The sequence below is a fragment of the Dipodomys spectabilis genome, unplaced genomic scaffold (assembly GCF_019054845.1).
Source record: "Dipodomys spectabilis isolate Male_0828 unplaced genomic scaffold, ASM1905484v1 ptg000002l, whole genome shotgun sequence".
NCBI lineage: Eukaryota > Metazoa > Chordata > Mammalia > Rodentia > Heteromyidae > Dipodomys > Dipodomys spectabilis.
Window position 1 is genome coordinate 4,766,560 of NW_024870679.1, and position 13,684 is coordinate 4,780,243.

General features: G+C 33.8%; 1 protein-coding gene across 1 annotated transcript in view; it reads left to right on the forward strand.

The window, feature by feature from the left end:
* Positions 1 to 13,684, forward strand: part of LOC122111425 (calcium-binding mitochondrial carrier protein SCaMC-1-like) — a 44,851-nt gene that overhangs the window by 15,581 nt on the left and 15,586 nt on the right. Inside the window, exons 3-6 of the mRNA XM_042684256.1 lie at positions 371 to 458; positions 3,419 to 3,530; positions 5,919 to 6,077; positions 8,263 to 8,415. Coding sequence (XP_042540190.1) covers positions 371 to 458; positions 3,419 to 3,530; positions 5,919 to 6,077; positions 8,263 to 8,415 — 512 coding nt within the window. The remainder of the gene's footprint in view (positions 1 to 370; positions 459 to 3,418; positions 3,531 to 5,918; positions 6,078 to 8,262; positions 8,416 to 13,684) is intronic.

Below are 13,684 nucleotides of genomic sequence, written 5' to 3' on the forward strand. Positions count from 1 at the left end.
GGGACTTGAAGTGTGTTAAATTTAGTATTTATATTTGAGAAAATAATATAGCATAAATATGATACATTATGTGGGACTTGAAAAGGTGTCTTGGTCACTACTGTGAATTGCATACATTAATATTCCTACAGGGAAATAAGAATATTCACTCTATAGTAGAAATAAATGAGTAAGAATTAACCTCATTAGATTATGACAACTTTTGCCACCAACTTAATTTTGATACTATATTTGCAAAGAGTCTTTTATTCTAGGTTTTTTTAGGCTGAGAGTTGTGAATTTGCGATTATAGACCTAAAAATTCTGAGTATATGTTCGCCGCATCATCTTCTTGGATATTCTAATTTGATATTTTTTTCACTTTTTAAAGGAGTAATAGACGCTTCCGAAGTAGTTGATGCTGTGAGGGCATTGGGTATAGATATTTCTGAAGCTGAGGCAAAAAACGTTATAAAAAGGTCAGCTTTTGTCTTCATTTTAATACTATTTGTTTGTCTTATGCTGTATATCATAAAGAAATTGGCATATTTGTGGCATTTCCCCCTTATTCTACAGCTTTGTGAGCAAACATACTCACATTTGTATAGTTTTGTTATACTTTGCATCTACTCTTTTGAAAGCAACTTGCAAAAACATTCCAAATGAAATTGCACATACTCACAGTATAGTGATTTCTCAGACTGTACTTAAAGGTGCTCTCTGCCTATATGTGAGAGGAGGGATGGGGAGACGAGCAGAATGAGCTCCTAGCTTTATAGTTTTGTTTAAGTTAAACGGTTGCACATTCATTTGTTCTGTTTCTTAAGCTTTCAGAAAGATTTCTTTGGAAGGAAAAAAAATGACTGAAATGGTTGAAATGGCTGTATCTTACCTTAGTGCTAAGTTTAAATATTTAAATCAGTATTTTTTTCATATCAGATATTTTAATTTTTCAAGTTAAATTTAAATACATTTTAAATTTCAAAACATTTCTATTTTAAGAGATTTTTTAAATTATTAATTTGTACCATGATTGCCTAGTATTTAAAGAATATGGCCTACATGATAGTATTTGTTTGATTTTTGCTTTTTTGCTACAGTGGGAGTTTTTATATATGTTCCCTATGCCCTTAAAGAATATGTATTTTCTAATTGTTGCAGAAAACAGTTGTTAAACTGTGTTCCTGACTTACAGATGACGGATAGGTTGGTATCTATTACTATGATGAGGAGTTTTCATTTTCTTTTAGTAATGTTATTTTTAGCTTTGTGTATTTGACGAATCTTTTAGGTTCACCCAATTTCAAATTTAATTATTAATTTTCAACTTATTGATTAATATGAATAAATATTAACCATAAATTTAATTATGGAAATTATATTATAAAATTAATCATAAAACATGAATTATAAAATAAATAATAATTGAAATGTTTAATTAATTTCAAAATTTATTATTATCAAATTTATATGACACCAGTATTTGCCATCATTCACTAAATGTTTTTATATACCTTTATGTTTGTCAGCTTTCTAACACTGGCAAAATACCTGAGGTAGCTAATTTTTTAAAAAAGAAAAGGTTTATTTTGGCTCATAGTTTCTGAGGTTTTGGTTCATGTTCATTTGGTCCTTTTGCCTTAGTCTTAGAGTGGCATGATACATCATAGTGGGAACACATGGCAGGGGAGGTTGTTCATGGTGGCTAGATAAGGACGGGGCCAAGGTTCCAATATCCTCTTCAAGGTCATAACTCTAATTACATAACATTATTCCACTAGCATCAACCTCCTCCCAATAGTTATGTGAGTTGGGAATCAGAGCTTCAACACATGGGCCTTCAGAGAACGTTCAAGATCCAAACTATAAGGGTTTCTGTTTGAATGAACAGTTTACATCTGGATTTAAAATTTTTTATTTAACTTTGACAATTTATTTTATGCCTGATGAGTCTAGTGACTCTCTTGGTCATATATGTGTATACATATAAATATGTATGCGTACAATGTACTTGTATACATATAATAATAATATATAATCTAGTATGTACATATACATACAATTAGTATTATTTACAGTATTTGGGCTTGTTTTTATTAATATATTTTTGCTTTCTATTCATCCTACTATTTATATTGTTTTTGTTTCTTTCTTGCTTTGTCAAAATTTTTTTCTTTATTCCGAATTCATTTTTACTGGTTGGAAACATGTATGTTATTTCCTGTATGTAGTTAGTCTTAAGATTTTGCCAAACAAGTTTAAAGACCAAAACTAAGCAAAATCTTTACCTTTACTTTAAATAATAGAAAAACTTACGAATACCTTTAACTCCAGACATTTCCCTCTTAATTTATAAACTCTTTTGTTCTTTTTCTCTTAACAAATAGATACTGTAATTGTTTCTTTATATAGCATATTTATATTTCTTTATATAGCATATTTATATTTAGCATTTTATTTAATCACCATTTGATCTAGCATGTCAGGCTTTTTATAGATATTTTCCATTGTTTCTGAATTATATTCCTCAGAAATTCCTTTAGTGGACATTTTCTGCTCTTGTCTTTTGGTGTATCACTCTGGCAGTTTTTCAGATATTTTTAAATTTACCAGTTCTTCATCTTTGTCTTTCCTTCACTTAACCCTTCTATTGAGTTTTTAAATAATAATAATAACTATTATTATTGCTGGTTGTGGGGCTTGAACTTTGCCATTCCTGAGCTTCTTTTGCTCAAGGCTAGCACTCTACCACTTGAGCCACGGTGCTATTTCTGTCTTTTTCTGAGTAGTTTATTGGAGATAAGAGTCTCACAGACTTTTGTGCCTGGGATGGCTTTGAACCATGATCCTCATATCTTAGCCTCCTGAGTTGCTAGGATTGCAGGTGTGAGCCACTCACGCCTACCCTGTTGAGTTTGCTTTTAAAATTATTTTTGTTACTTATATAGAAGTTTCTTTTGGTTCATTTCCGAATACATTTGATAATTCATGAAAAGATAAACACTTGTACTTTTGAATGTATCTAACACTACTACCTCAAATTTTCAAATCAAGAATTGATTGTTGTTTCTTATTCCTTGCTTGTTTTTCTGATTCTGTTTTATTTTTTAACATTGTGGTTTATCTAATTCTATCATTCAATATGATGTTTTAACGCACTGAAAGCATAAACCTGTTTTTGACAAAATCTAATTATATGGTGCTATAAAAGATATATCTTTCAATAAATAGAAATGTTGAAAGGGAATATATTGTAATTCTTTGTATCATCATCTCATATTTTCTAAAGTTTTCGAACTAAAAGATAAAGTCCATTAAAGAAAGTATGAAAAAACAGATGCTCATGAGGTCCAACAGAGGCCTCAAAATAAATATTTAGGACGTATTGATTAGCTTGTTATGTGTGTTGTAAATTATGTGGTTTTAAATTTTATTTCAGCATGGACATTGATGACACAATGACATTAGACTGGGATGAATGGAAATACTACTTTTTACTTCATCCTGCAACAAATATCAATCAAATTATTCGTTTCTGGAAGCGTTCTATGGTAAAAGTACTTTGTAGTTCTTATTCTTATTTTTTAGGGTCATAGCAATTACTGCCATTTAATTCCAATTATACTTGCAATGCAGTGACAGTATGCCCTCCTAATAATATTGTACTAATTTAGTAAGCATTTACTAGTGTTTTATGTACAAATGTATGAACAACAATTTTTTGTTGGCCAAAGCCAACATGTTAAAATAAATACTTCCTTAAAGGCCGTAATTTGTGTTAAAAATTATGCTAATTGTACTGTGATATAGCCAGATTGACCTACAAAAATGAAAATTAATTTTTTCACAGATATGATATGTCAGAATTGTCTTCTGTCATAGGAAATGTGAAGTCAAATATTAAAAGTTCTGAATTTTAGAGTAAGAAAAGATCAAATATATGGTCCACATGATCATTTTTTTTTTTGACTTGAGGTTAAAAGGAATAAACAAGATTTTACAAGGCAAAACATTAAAAAATTTTTTTAGCTCTGAGGTGTGGAGTGAAGTTAATAACATGTTCATTTACTTTGCCTTCTCTCCACTGACAGCAGAGGGGAAGAAAAACAGCAGAGTCAGAATGCCTAAGGCTGAAGTCCATATGTGCCACCCACTAATTATAGAAACCCTTTTGTGATTTAGTTTTCTAAAGAATATAGTGGAGGCAGTGATACAAGTTTTTAGGACCAGATCATTCCATTACTTAATGCATTTTAAAATAAGCAGAAGATGTAAGGTAAGCACCAATGATAAGTATCATATGTACTTTCATATAATTGTACAATTTTAGGAAAGTTATAGTATTATTTCATATGTTAAATTTTTTGTTTATATAGGTAGTATTGTGTTAGAGGTCACACCAGATTTCTAAGTACTACATATTATGCAATTATCACATCTTAATTCCCATAGTAATAAACATCTATGTTTTTTTCAACTCTCTAACCATGAAAAATGCTTATCTCCTGTGGACCTTAAATAATTTAATGTTGCTTTCTGAGTCAATGGGTTATGCATTTGTACAATGTTTTTTGCTAAAACATTCAATCTTTTTTATATTTTGCTTTTGGTGGTATTGGGATTTGAACTTAGGACTTTGTGTTTGCTCTTAAACAATCAACAAGTCATGCCCTTGTGCTTTTATGAACCATTGTTGTATTGATTCTCAGAATAGCTTAGACTGACTGCTTCCAGAAATAGTATGTGAAGGTTCTTGTTTATTTTTCTTTTCTTCTTCTTTTTATAGGTGATACTGAGGTAAGGTTCCTGTTAACTATTTGTTGCTTGGCATAATTCAATTTTCTAATATTGGAGGTGAATATGATTGTTTTAGGTCTGAAGTCATATCTTATTCTTCAGTTCTTAGTACATTTTAAAGATCTTTTCAGAGAATTGTTGGTTGATGTTTTATATATTATTTGCATCCTTTGTCTATTTTTGAGGAACATTTTTTATTTTGTCTTGGTTGTTTCACAGAAGTTATGTATTAATAATACCCTGTTACATAGGTCCCATGGTTTCCCTTATTTGCAATATCTAGTATATGTATGAGTCAAGCGGAAAAGGTCAGGTAATGTGATGTCAGGAAAATGAACCCTTAGATATGTATTTTAATGTTTTTTTCTTTCATGCATGTGTTTCTAACGCATTTATAAGATTATCTCTTTGTTGCTTTGTATGTCCCTCCCCCACAGTATAACCCCTGCTTTCACTATATTTGATGTCAGTATAACTTGTGGAGGAGATGGGGAAAAAAGAGTTGTTTAAGCATACAGGTGGACCTGTTGCAACATTGAGAAGTACAAGTTGACATGTCCAAAACGAGCTTTACAACGTCGGTGCGGGGGGGGGGGGGGGGAAGGGGGGGAAGGAGAAGGATTGGGATTGGGGGGGAGGGGGGAGGCTGGGAAGGGATGTGAAGGGTAAACCAAAGGAGGAGGCTGCAATGCTTGGTAAGAAATGTACGCATTATCCTGCCCATGTAATTGTAACCCCTCTGTACAGTATGTTCACAAATAAAATTAAATTGAATTAAAAAAAAAAAATCCCAGGATCACAAAAAAAAATAATACCCTGTTATACTTGACTTGCAATTTTTTTAATATGTCATTTGTCTACTGTTTATTTGCTTTTCTTGTCCATGAATATTCTCAATTGAACAGAAATAGTTGGTTTTTGGTAATTAATCCATAAAAATATAGTAATCTGTAACTTTGCATTTTGCTTAAGAACTATTTCCTTATCTCATTCTGCATTTGGTTCCTTTGGCTTTAGAGTTTTATAGAACTACTGAAACTTTTGGTCCTAATGTAAAAGTTATAGTTGGTCTTTGCAGAAAGTTATCCTTTTACTGTATTACATGTTATAGTTTGTTGCCTCATTATTTTTTCCCTGTTCAGATGGTTGATATAGGAGAGAGTCTAGCTATTCCAGATGAATTTACTGCACACGAAAAGCGGACTGGGATTTGGTGGAAGCGTTTGGTAGCAGCAGGAATAGCTAGTGCCGTGGCACGTACCTTCACAGCACCCTTTGACCGCTTGAAAATCATGATGCAGGTACTTTGAATGATTTTATGCACCCTCAAGAGTTGAAATGACTTGAGTACTTGATAATTTTCAAAAGAAATGTTTTGTCAGATTTTATCCTACTTCTCATTAAGTTTTTTTTGAAAAAACTTTAATACGAGAAGATTTTTAAGTTTCTTAAACTCCTTTGGTTTCTGTGATGATTAATGTTTCTTAACTTGCTTGGATTGAAGAATGTCAGAGGTGTGCCTGTATTTTCAGAGAGGATTAATGAAAGATCTATGTGAGTCTTGGAGGCTCACCCTGTAATCCTAGCTATTCAGGAGGCTGAGATTTGAGCATCTCGGTTCAAAGCCAGCCAGGGGAAGGAAAGTCCGTGAGACTCTTATCTCCAATTAAATGGCCAGAAAACTGGAAGTGGAAGTGGAAGAGCACTTGCCTTGAGCTGAAGAGCTGAGGGACAGTGCCCAGGCCCAGAGTTCAAGCCCCATGTTTTAACTTTTGCATTCTTAAAAATATTTTTCTGATCATAAAATAATGCATTAGGAAAATAGGAAAGCCCAGAAAGACATAAAGGCAGATATTAAAATGACAAGAATTCTTCATTTATTCCTTTGCTAGGAATTGTATAACCATGTATCTCGAACTGGCTTAAATAACAGAAATTTACTTAAAACTCTGGAGGCTAGATGTCTAAAATCAAGGTATCAGCAGGATTCCTTCTGAAGGCTGTAAGGGAATCTCCTAGACTTCTCTTCTTGACTTAGGGAAGGTCATGATCTTTCTATATATTTACATTTTTCTCTCTGTGTGTTATGTTTATGTCCAATTTCAGGTATTTTTGGTTTATCATGAGGCTTGAACTCAGGGCCTGGGCGCGGTCCCTGAGCATTTGTGCTCAAGGCTTGGTGCTCTACCACTTTGAGCCACTCTATTTCCTATTTTCTAGTGGTTAATTGGAGAAAAGAGTCTTACGGGCTTTCTTGCCTGGGCTGGCTTCCAACTGCAATCCTCAGATCACAGCCTCCTGAGTAGCTAGAATTACAAGGGTGAGCCATTAATGCCTGGCTTCTAATTTCTTTTTTTAAGGATGCAGGTTATATATTAGATTAGGGTCCACTCTAATGACTTCATCATAACTTGATTTCATCTCTAAAGACCTTATCTGCAAATAAAGTTCTGTCTGAGAGAATAAAAGTTAAGACTCCAACATTTGAATTTTGAAAGATACAATTTAATCTATAATATTTTGATAGCTAAAAGTATTCTGTATTGAAAGTTTATGTATTTTCATTCATTCTTTTTTCAGTGCATACCTTAGTAATTCTTTATTAATGTTACAATATGTTAGTAGCAACAATGTGTTGTGAGATTCTCTGGTAGTTAAGTTATTCATGTCTACCTTATTTAAGTTATTCTTTCCACTGAAGTCTTAAATTAACAGTCATAATCTTCTTTTTTTGAAATATTCCCAAGCTGCCAGTGTATACCTAAAACTTCAAATAGTACCAAATTTTGTATGCACTACATTTTACCCTATACATCATGTCTGTGATAAAGTCTTATTTATAAATTAGACACAGTGAAAGCTTAACAACACTAGTAATACAGTTGAGCAATTATAACAATATTGTAACAAACACTATATGACTTTTACTGTTTCACGTAAAAGAAGCCCTTTTCATGCCTTTTTGGTACATATGACATTACCAACATCATTGTTTTTGCAATCTGGGTTTATTCTTACATAAAATAAGAATTGCTTGAGCATAAGCACTGTGATGATAGTGTGACACTAGATCTGATTACTGAGTGATGAATGGGTGAGTATTATGCACAACATGGATCTATTGGACAAAGGTTTGGTTCATGACCCTGGAGGGCAAGGTAGAGATTGACATTAGTTGATGTTTTTATTCTGCTCAGTACAGCCAGCATGCAATTTAAATGAGCCAATGGTTTATTTGTGTAATTTTACTTTAGTATAGTTGGATCTTGGAAACCATGGAATGCAAATCCATGCATGGGGGTGACTACTGTTATTAATGTATGTATTTGGGAACATGAAAATATTAATATATCAATTTTATGTGTGACCAAAGAAATATAAATTGGTGTTGAAAATAATGACTTTATATACTGTATAATAATTTTATTAGTAATAAAAATGATATCAGCAAAGTAAATTAAAAATATACTTTCTATTCATTTCTAGGTTTACAGTTTACAGACAAGGAGAATGAGACTGATTAGTGTGTTTCGGCAGTTGGTAAAAGAAGGAGGATTTCTTTCTCTTTGGCGAGGAAATGGTATGAATATTTTTAAAATAGCACCAGAGACAGCAATCAAGATAGGGTCCTATGAGCAGGTAAAATCTACTGGCTGTGAAATTTGAAATGAGGATCAAATTTTAGTTTTAATTTCAAAATTTTAGACTTTCATGAAAGACCAAATGAATATAAAAAAGGAGTAGTTGCTCATAAATATTATTGACTTTATTGTCATTTGATTACTTGTGCTTACTTGTTTAAAAGGAAGAGGGTCCATGGATTATCTTATGACTAATGTGTAATAATAATTCTTTAATTCTGTTAATTTCATTGTCATGTCTAGGACATGCTCATAAAACATTTCAATACTTAGAATACTTTGTATTAGTTCCAGTTCATTTGTTAATGAATCCAGGATTAATGATGTAATTCAGTGGAGTACTGAACATACAAGAAATGTTCATCGAATTTTAGAATATATAAATTGGTTTAATATTTTCTTTTGTTTAAGTAATTTATCTTGACATGATATGGGTCTATTTTAAAATATGTTATTTGTGTCATGTAAGAGTCTAAGAGTGGTCTATATGCTTCTCAATATTTCTTTATTACTGTGAATCTTGTGATAATTCTTTTAAAACAATTTTTAGCATATGGTTTTCAAATGCTTCTTTTGTAGAACCTTGTTCACATGGTCACAGAGCCTCAAAATTTTGAGGAAATATAAAATATTTATGATATCTTTTTTTGATTCAAACAGTTGAAAAACAAGTAGATAGATGAATAGAAAACTGGGCTTACATCTTTAAAACAAATATTTCTTACTTTTTTATTCAACAAGTATTGCTTTCATCAGCAAATATTCCTTTTTTATTGTAAAGATATTGTACAGAGGGGTTATAGTTACATGAGTAAGGTAATGACATTTCCTATTGAGCACTGTCACCCCCTCCTTTGTTTTCTTGGATCTTCTGTCCCTACCTCCTTAGCCCCTCCCCAAAGTTTTAAAGTTTGTTTTCAATACAATGTTTGGACATCTCATTGCTAAAATAGGTCATCCTGTATCCTTGTTGCAGCATTTTGTTATTTCCCTTCCCCTCCCCATATTAGAAAAATGTATATACAAGATGCAGGGCACCAGAATCAAATACAGTGACAACAGGGGTTAAACCATAGGAGGAAGAACATACAAAAGAACCCCAAAAGTCAGTAGTACAGCAACAAAGAAAAAAACCTCCATATTTTGGAGTTTATTTCGCTTACCATCATCTTATATGGTTATATGTACATAGCTTTTGAGCTTTTCTGCTTGCCTGGTAAGATTATCCTAGACATATACTAGTTATTGCAAATAAGGGAAACCATGGGGCCTATGTTTCTTTGGGTCTGACTTACTTCACTTAATATAATTTTTTCCAAGTCTTTCCATTTCCTAACAAATGGGGTGGTGTCATTCTTTCTGGTGGAGGCATAGAATTCATATATATATATATATATATATATATATATCCATATCCATATATATATATATCTTATACATCTCATTTTCTTGATCCATTCATCTACTGAGGGACATCTGGATCTGGGTTGGTTCCATATTTTAGCTATGGTGAGGGCTGGGCAGATGGTTCAATGGTAGAGTGCTTGCCTTGCATGCATGAGGCCGTAGATTCCTCAGCACCACATAAGCAGAAAAAGTTGGAAGTGGCACTGTGGCTCAAGTGGTAGAGCGCTAGCCTTGAGCTGAAGAGCTGAGGGATATTGCCCAGTTTCGGAGTTCAGGCCCTACAACTGACCCCCCTCTCCCCCCCCAAAAAAAGGATTTGGAGCTATCTTAGCTATGGTGAATAATGCTGTGAAAAACATAGTTATGTTCATAGCTTTAGTATGGTCTTGTTTGTGATCATTTGGATAAATGTCCAGAAGTGGGATTGATTGCTGGGTCATAGGGGAGCTCTATGTGGAGTCTTTTGAGGAACCTCCATACTACTTTCCAAAGTGGTTGAACAAGTTTACACTCCCACAAGCAGTGCAGTAGGGTTCTCTTTTGGCCACAGCCCCTCTAGCATCTGTTGTGATTAGATTTCTTGATTCTAGCCATTCTAACTGGGGTGAGGTGGAATCTCAGTGTTTTGATTTGCATTTCTTTTATGCTAGAGAAGTTGAGCATTTCTTCCTGTGTCTATTGGCCATTCTTATTTCCTCTTCAGAGAAGTCTCTCTTTTAAAATAGTGTACAGAGGGGTTATAGTTACATGAGTAAGGTAATGAGTACATTTCCTATCGAGCATTGTTACCTCCTCTTTTTCCCTCTACCATCCCTTCCCTCCCTACCTGCCCACTCCTCCATTCCTCCAAGCCGTAAAGTTCGTTTTCAACAGTGTCTTGTACATCTCATTGTTACAATGGGATAACCTATATTCTTATTTCAGCATTTTGTTATTTCCTTTCCCCTCCCCAAATTAGAAAAATGTATATATAAGATGAAGGGTACCAACATCAAATACAGTGAAAATGGGTTATACCATGGGGAAAGAACATACAAAAGAAACAAAAAAAGTCACGTGGTACATTTTAACTTCATTAAAAACAATAGCAAGAAAGAAAAAACAAGTTGTGCCCCTATCTTGGGGTTCATTTCACTTAACATCATCTTATATGGTCATTAAAAAAATTTTAATAAGTGTTTTATTGTGAAAATACTGTACAGAGGGGTTACAATCACATGAGTAAGATAATGAGTACATTTCTTTTTTTTTATTGTGAAAATACTGTACAGAGGGGTTACAATTACATGGGCAAGATAATGAGTACATTTCTTATCAAGCATTATTGCCTCCTCCTTTGTTTTTCCATCCCTTCCCTCCCATCTCCACAACTGCATTCCTCCCCCCCTCCTCCCCCCTCGCCGCCCCGCCTAAATTGTAAAATTTGTTTTTTCAACACAGCGTCTTATACATCTCATTGTTGCAATGGGTTAAACCGTATCCCTATTTAAACAATTTGTTTTTTCCCTTCCAATCCCCAAATTATACCAACATCAAATACAGTGAAAACAGGGGTTATACCGTGGGGGAGGGACATACAAAGGAACAAAAAAAAAATCACGTGGTTATAAATACGTTAGAAACAATAGCAAGAAAGAAAAAAAACACTTGTGTCCATATCTTGTGGTTCATTTCGCTTAACATTATTATCTGGTCATATGTACATCACTTTTGACCTTTTCTACTTGTCCTAGACTTACACTAGTTATTGCAAATAAGAGAAACCATGGGACCTATGTTTCTTTGGGTCTGGCTTACTTCACTTAATAGAGTTTTTTTCCAAGTCTCTCCATTTCCTAACAAATAGGGCAATGTCATTCTTTCTGATGGAGGCATAGAATTCCATTGTGTATATATACCACATTTTCTTGATCCATTCATCTACTGAGGGGCATCTGGGTTGGTTCCATATCTTAGCTATGGTAAATAATGCTGCATAAACATAGTTGTGCTGGTAGTTTTAGTATAGCCTTGTTTGTGAATGCCCAAAAGTGGGATTGCTGGGTCATAGGGGAACTGTATGTGGAGTCTTTTGAAGAACCTCCATACTACTTTCCAAAGTGGTTGAACAAGTTTACACTCCTACAAGCAGTGCAGTAGGGTTCTCTTTTGGCCACAGCCCCTCTAGCATCTGTTGTGATTAGATTTCTTGATTCTAGCCATTCTAACTGGGGTGAAGTGGAATCTCAATGTTGTTTTGATTTGCATTTCCTTTATGGCTAGATCTCATGAAGTTTTTAGCCCATTTATTAATGGTGAAGTTGTTTCTTTGAGGATTTGCTTTTGGGGGATTTAATTTTTTGAGTTCTACGTATGGTTTAGATATAAGGCCCTTGTCTGTCTTATGGCTAATGAAGATCTTCTCCCAATCGGTGGGTTTTCTATTAATCTTGCTTGTATGTCCTTTGCCATGCAGAAACTTTGTAGTTTCATGCAATCCCATTTGTCCAACCGTTCTTTGACTTGTTGTGTTTCTGGGTCTTCATTAAGAAAATTTTGACCTGTTTCAAGGAGCCCTAGAGTTTCTCCTATTCCTTCCTGTAATGTTTGCAGTGTGTCTGCTTTAATACTTCGAGGTCTTTGATTCATTTGGAGTTGATTCTGGTACAGGGTGATATATAATGCTCAAATTTTAGTTTTCTACAGGTGTTTAACCAATTTTGCTAGCATAATTTACTGAAGAGGCTGTCTTTCTTCCATTCTATTTTTTTTTAGCTCCCTTATCGAAGATTAGGTGGCTGTAGATCTGTGGATTAATTTCTGGGTCTTCAGTTCTATTCTGTTGGTCTTCAGATCTGTTCTTGTGCCAGTACTGAGCTGTTTTGATTACTATGGCTTTGTAGTAGAGTTTGAAATTTGGTATTGATATTCCTCTAGCACTGTTCTTTCTGCTAAGGATTGTTTTTGCTATTTGGGGTAGTTTATTGTTCCATATGAATTTTTGGATTGCTTCTTCTATTTCATTGAAGAATCAGGTTGGGATATTGATAGGTATCACATTGAACTTGTATATAGCCTTTGGCAGTATTGCCATTTTCACGATGTTAATCCTTTCAATTCAGGAATATGAGAGATTTTTTTACCACTTTCTTAGTTCTGCTTTAATTTCCTTTTTCAGGTTTTTAAAATTTAATTTTCATCACAGAGGTCTTTCACTTCTTTAGTTAACTCCTAGGTATTTTATTTTGTATGTATGTATGCATGTTATGTATGTATGTATGTATGTTTGTACTTATTTATTTATTTATTTGCTGTTCATGGGGCCTGAACTCTGAGCCTGGCACTGTCCCTCAGTTTTTCAGCTCAAGGCTAGAGCCACAGCACCACTTCCAGCTTTTTCTGCTTATGTGGTGCTGAGGAGTCAAACCCAGGCCCTCATGCATGTAAGGCAAACTCTATCACTGAGCCACCTTTCTAGCCCTGGTACTTTATTTTTTGGAGGGGCTATTATAAAAGGAGTTTTTTTCTTGATTTTAGCCACACTCTTCTCATTATTGGCATATGGAAAAGCCATTGATTTTTGAGGTTTAATTTTATAGCCTGCTACTTTACTAAAGTTTTGGATCAGCTTGAGTAACTTGAGAGTGGAGTCCCAGTCCATGGGGTTCTTTAAATACAAGATCATATTATCTGCAAAGAAGGAGAGTTTTACTTCATCTTTCCCTATTTGGATCCCCTTTATGTTTGCATCTTGTCTTATTGTTCTAGCTAGGCATTATAATATTAAATTGAAGAGGAGTGGAGACAGCGGACATCCTTTTCACCATTATAATGCTGGCTGTAGATTTGTCATACATACCCTTCATTATATTGAGGACTGT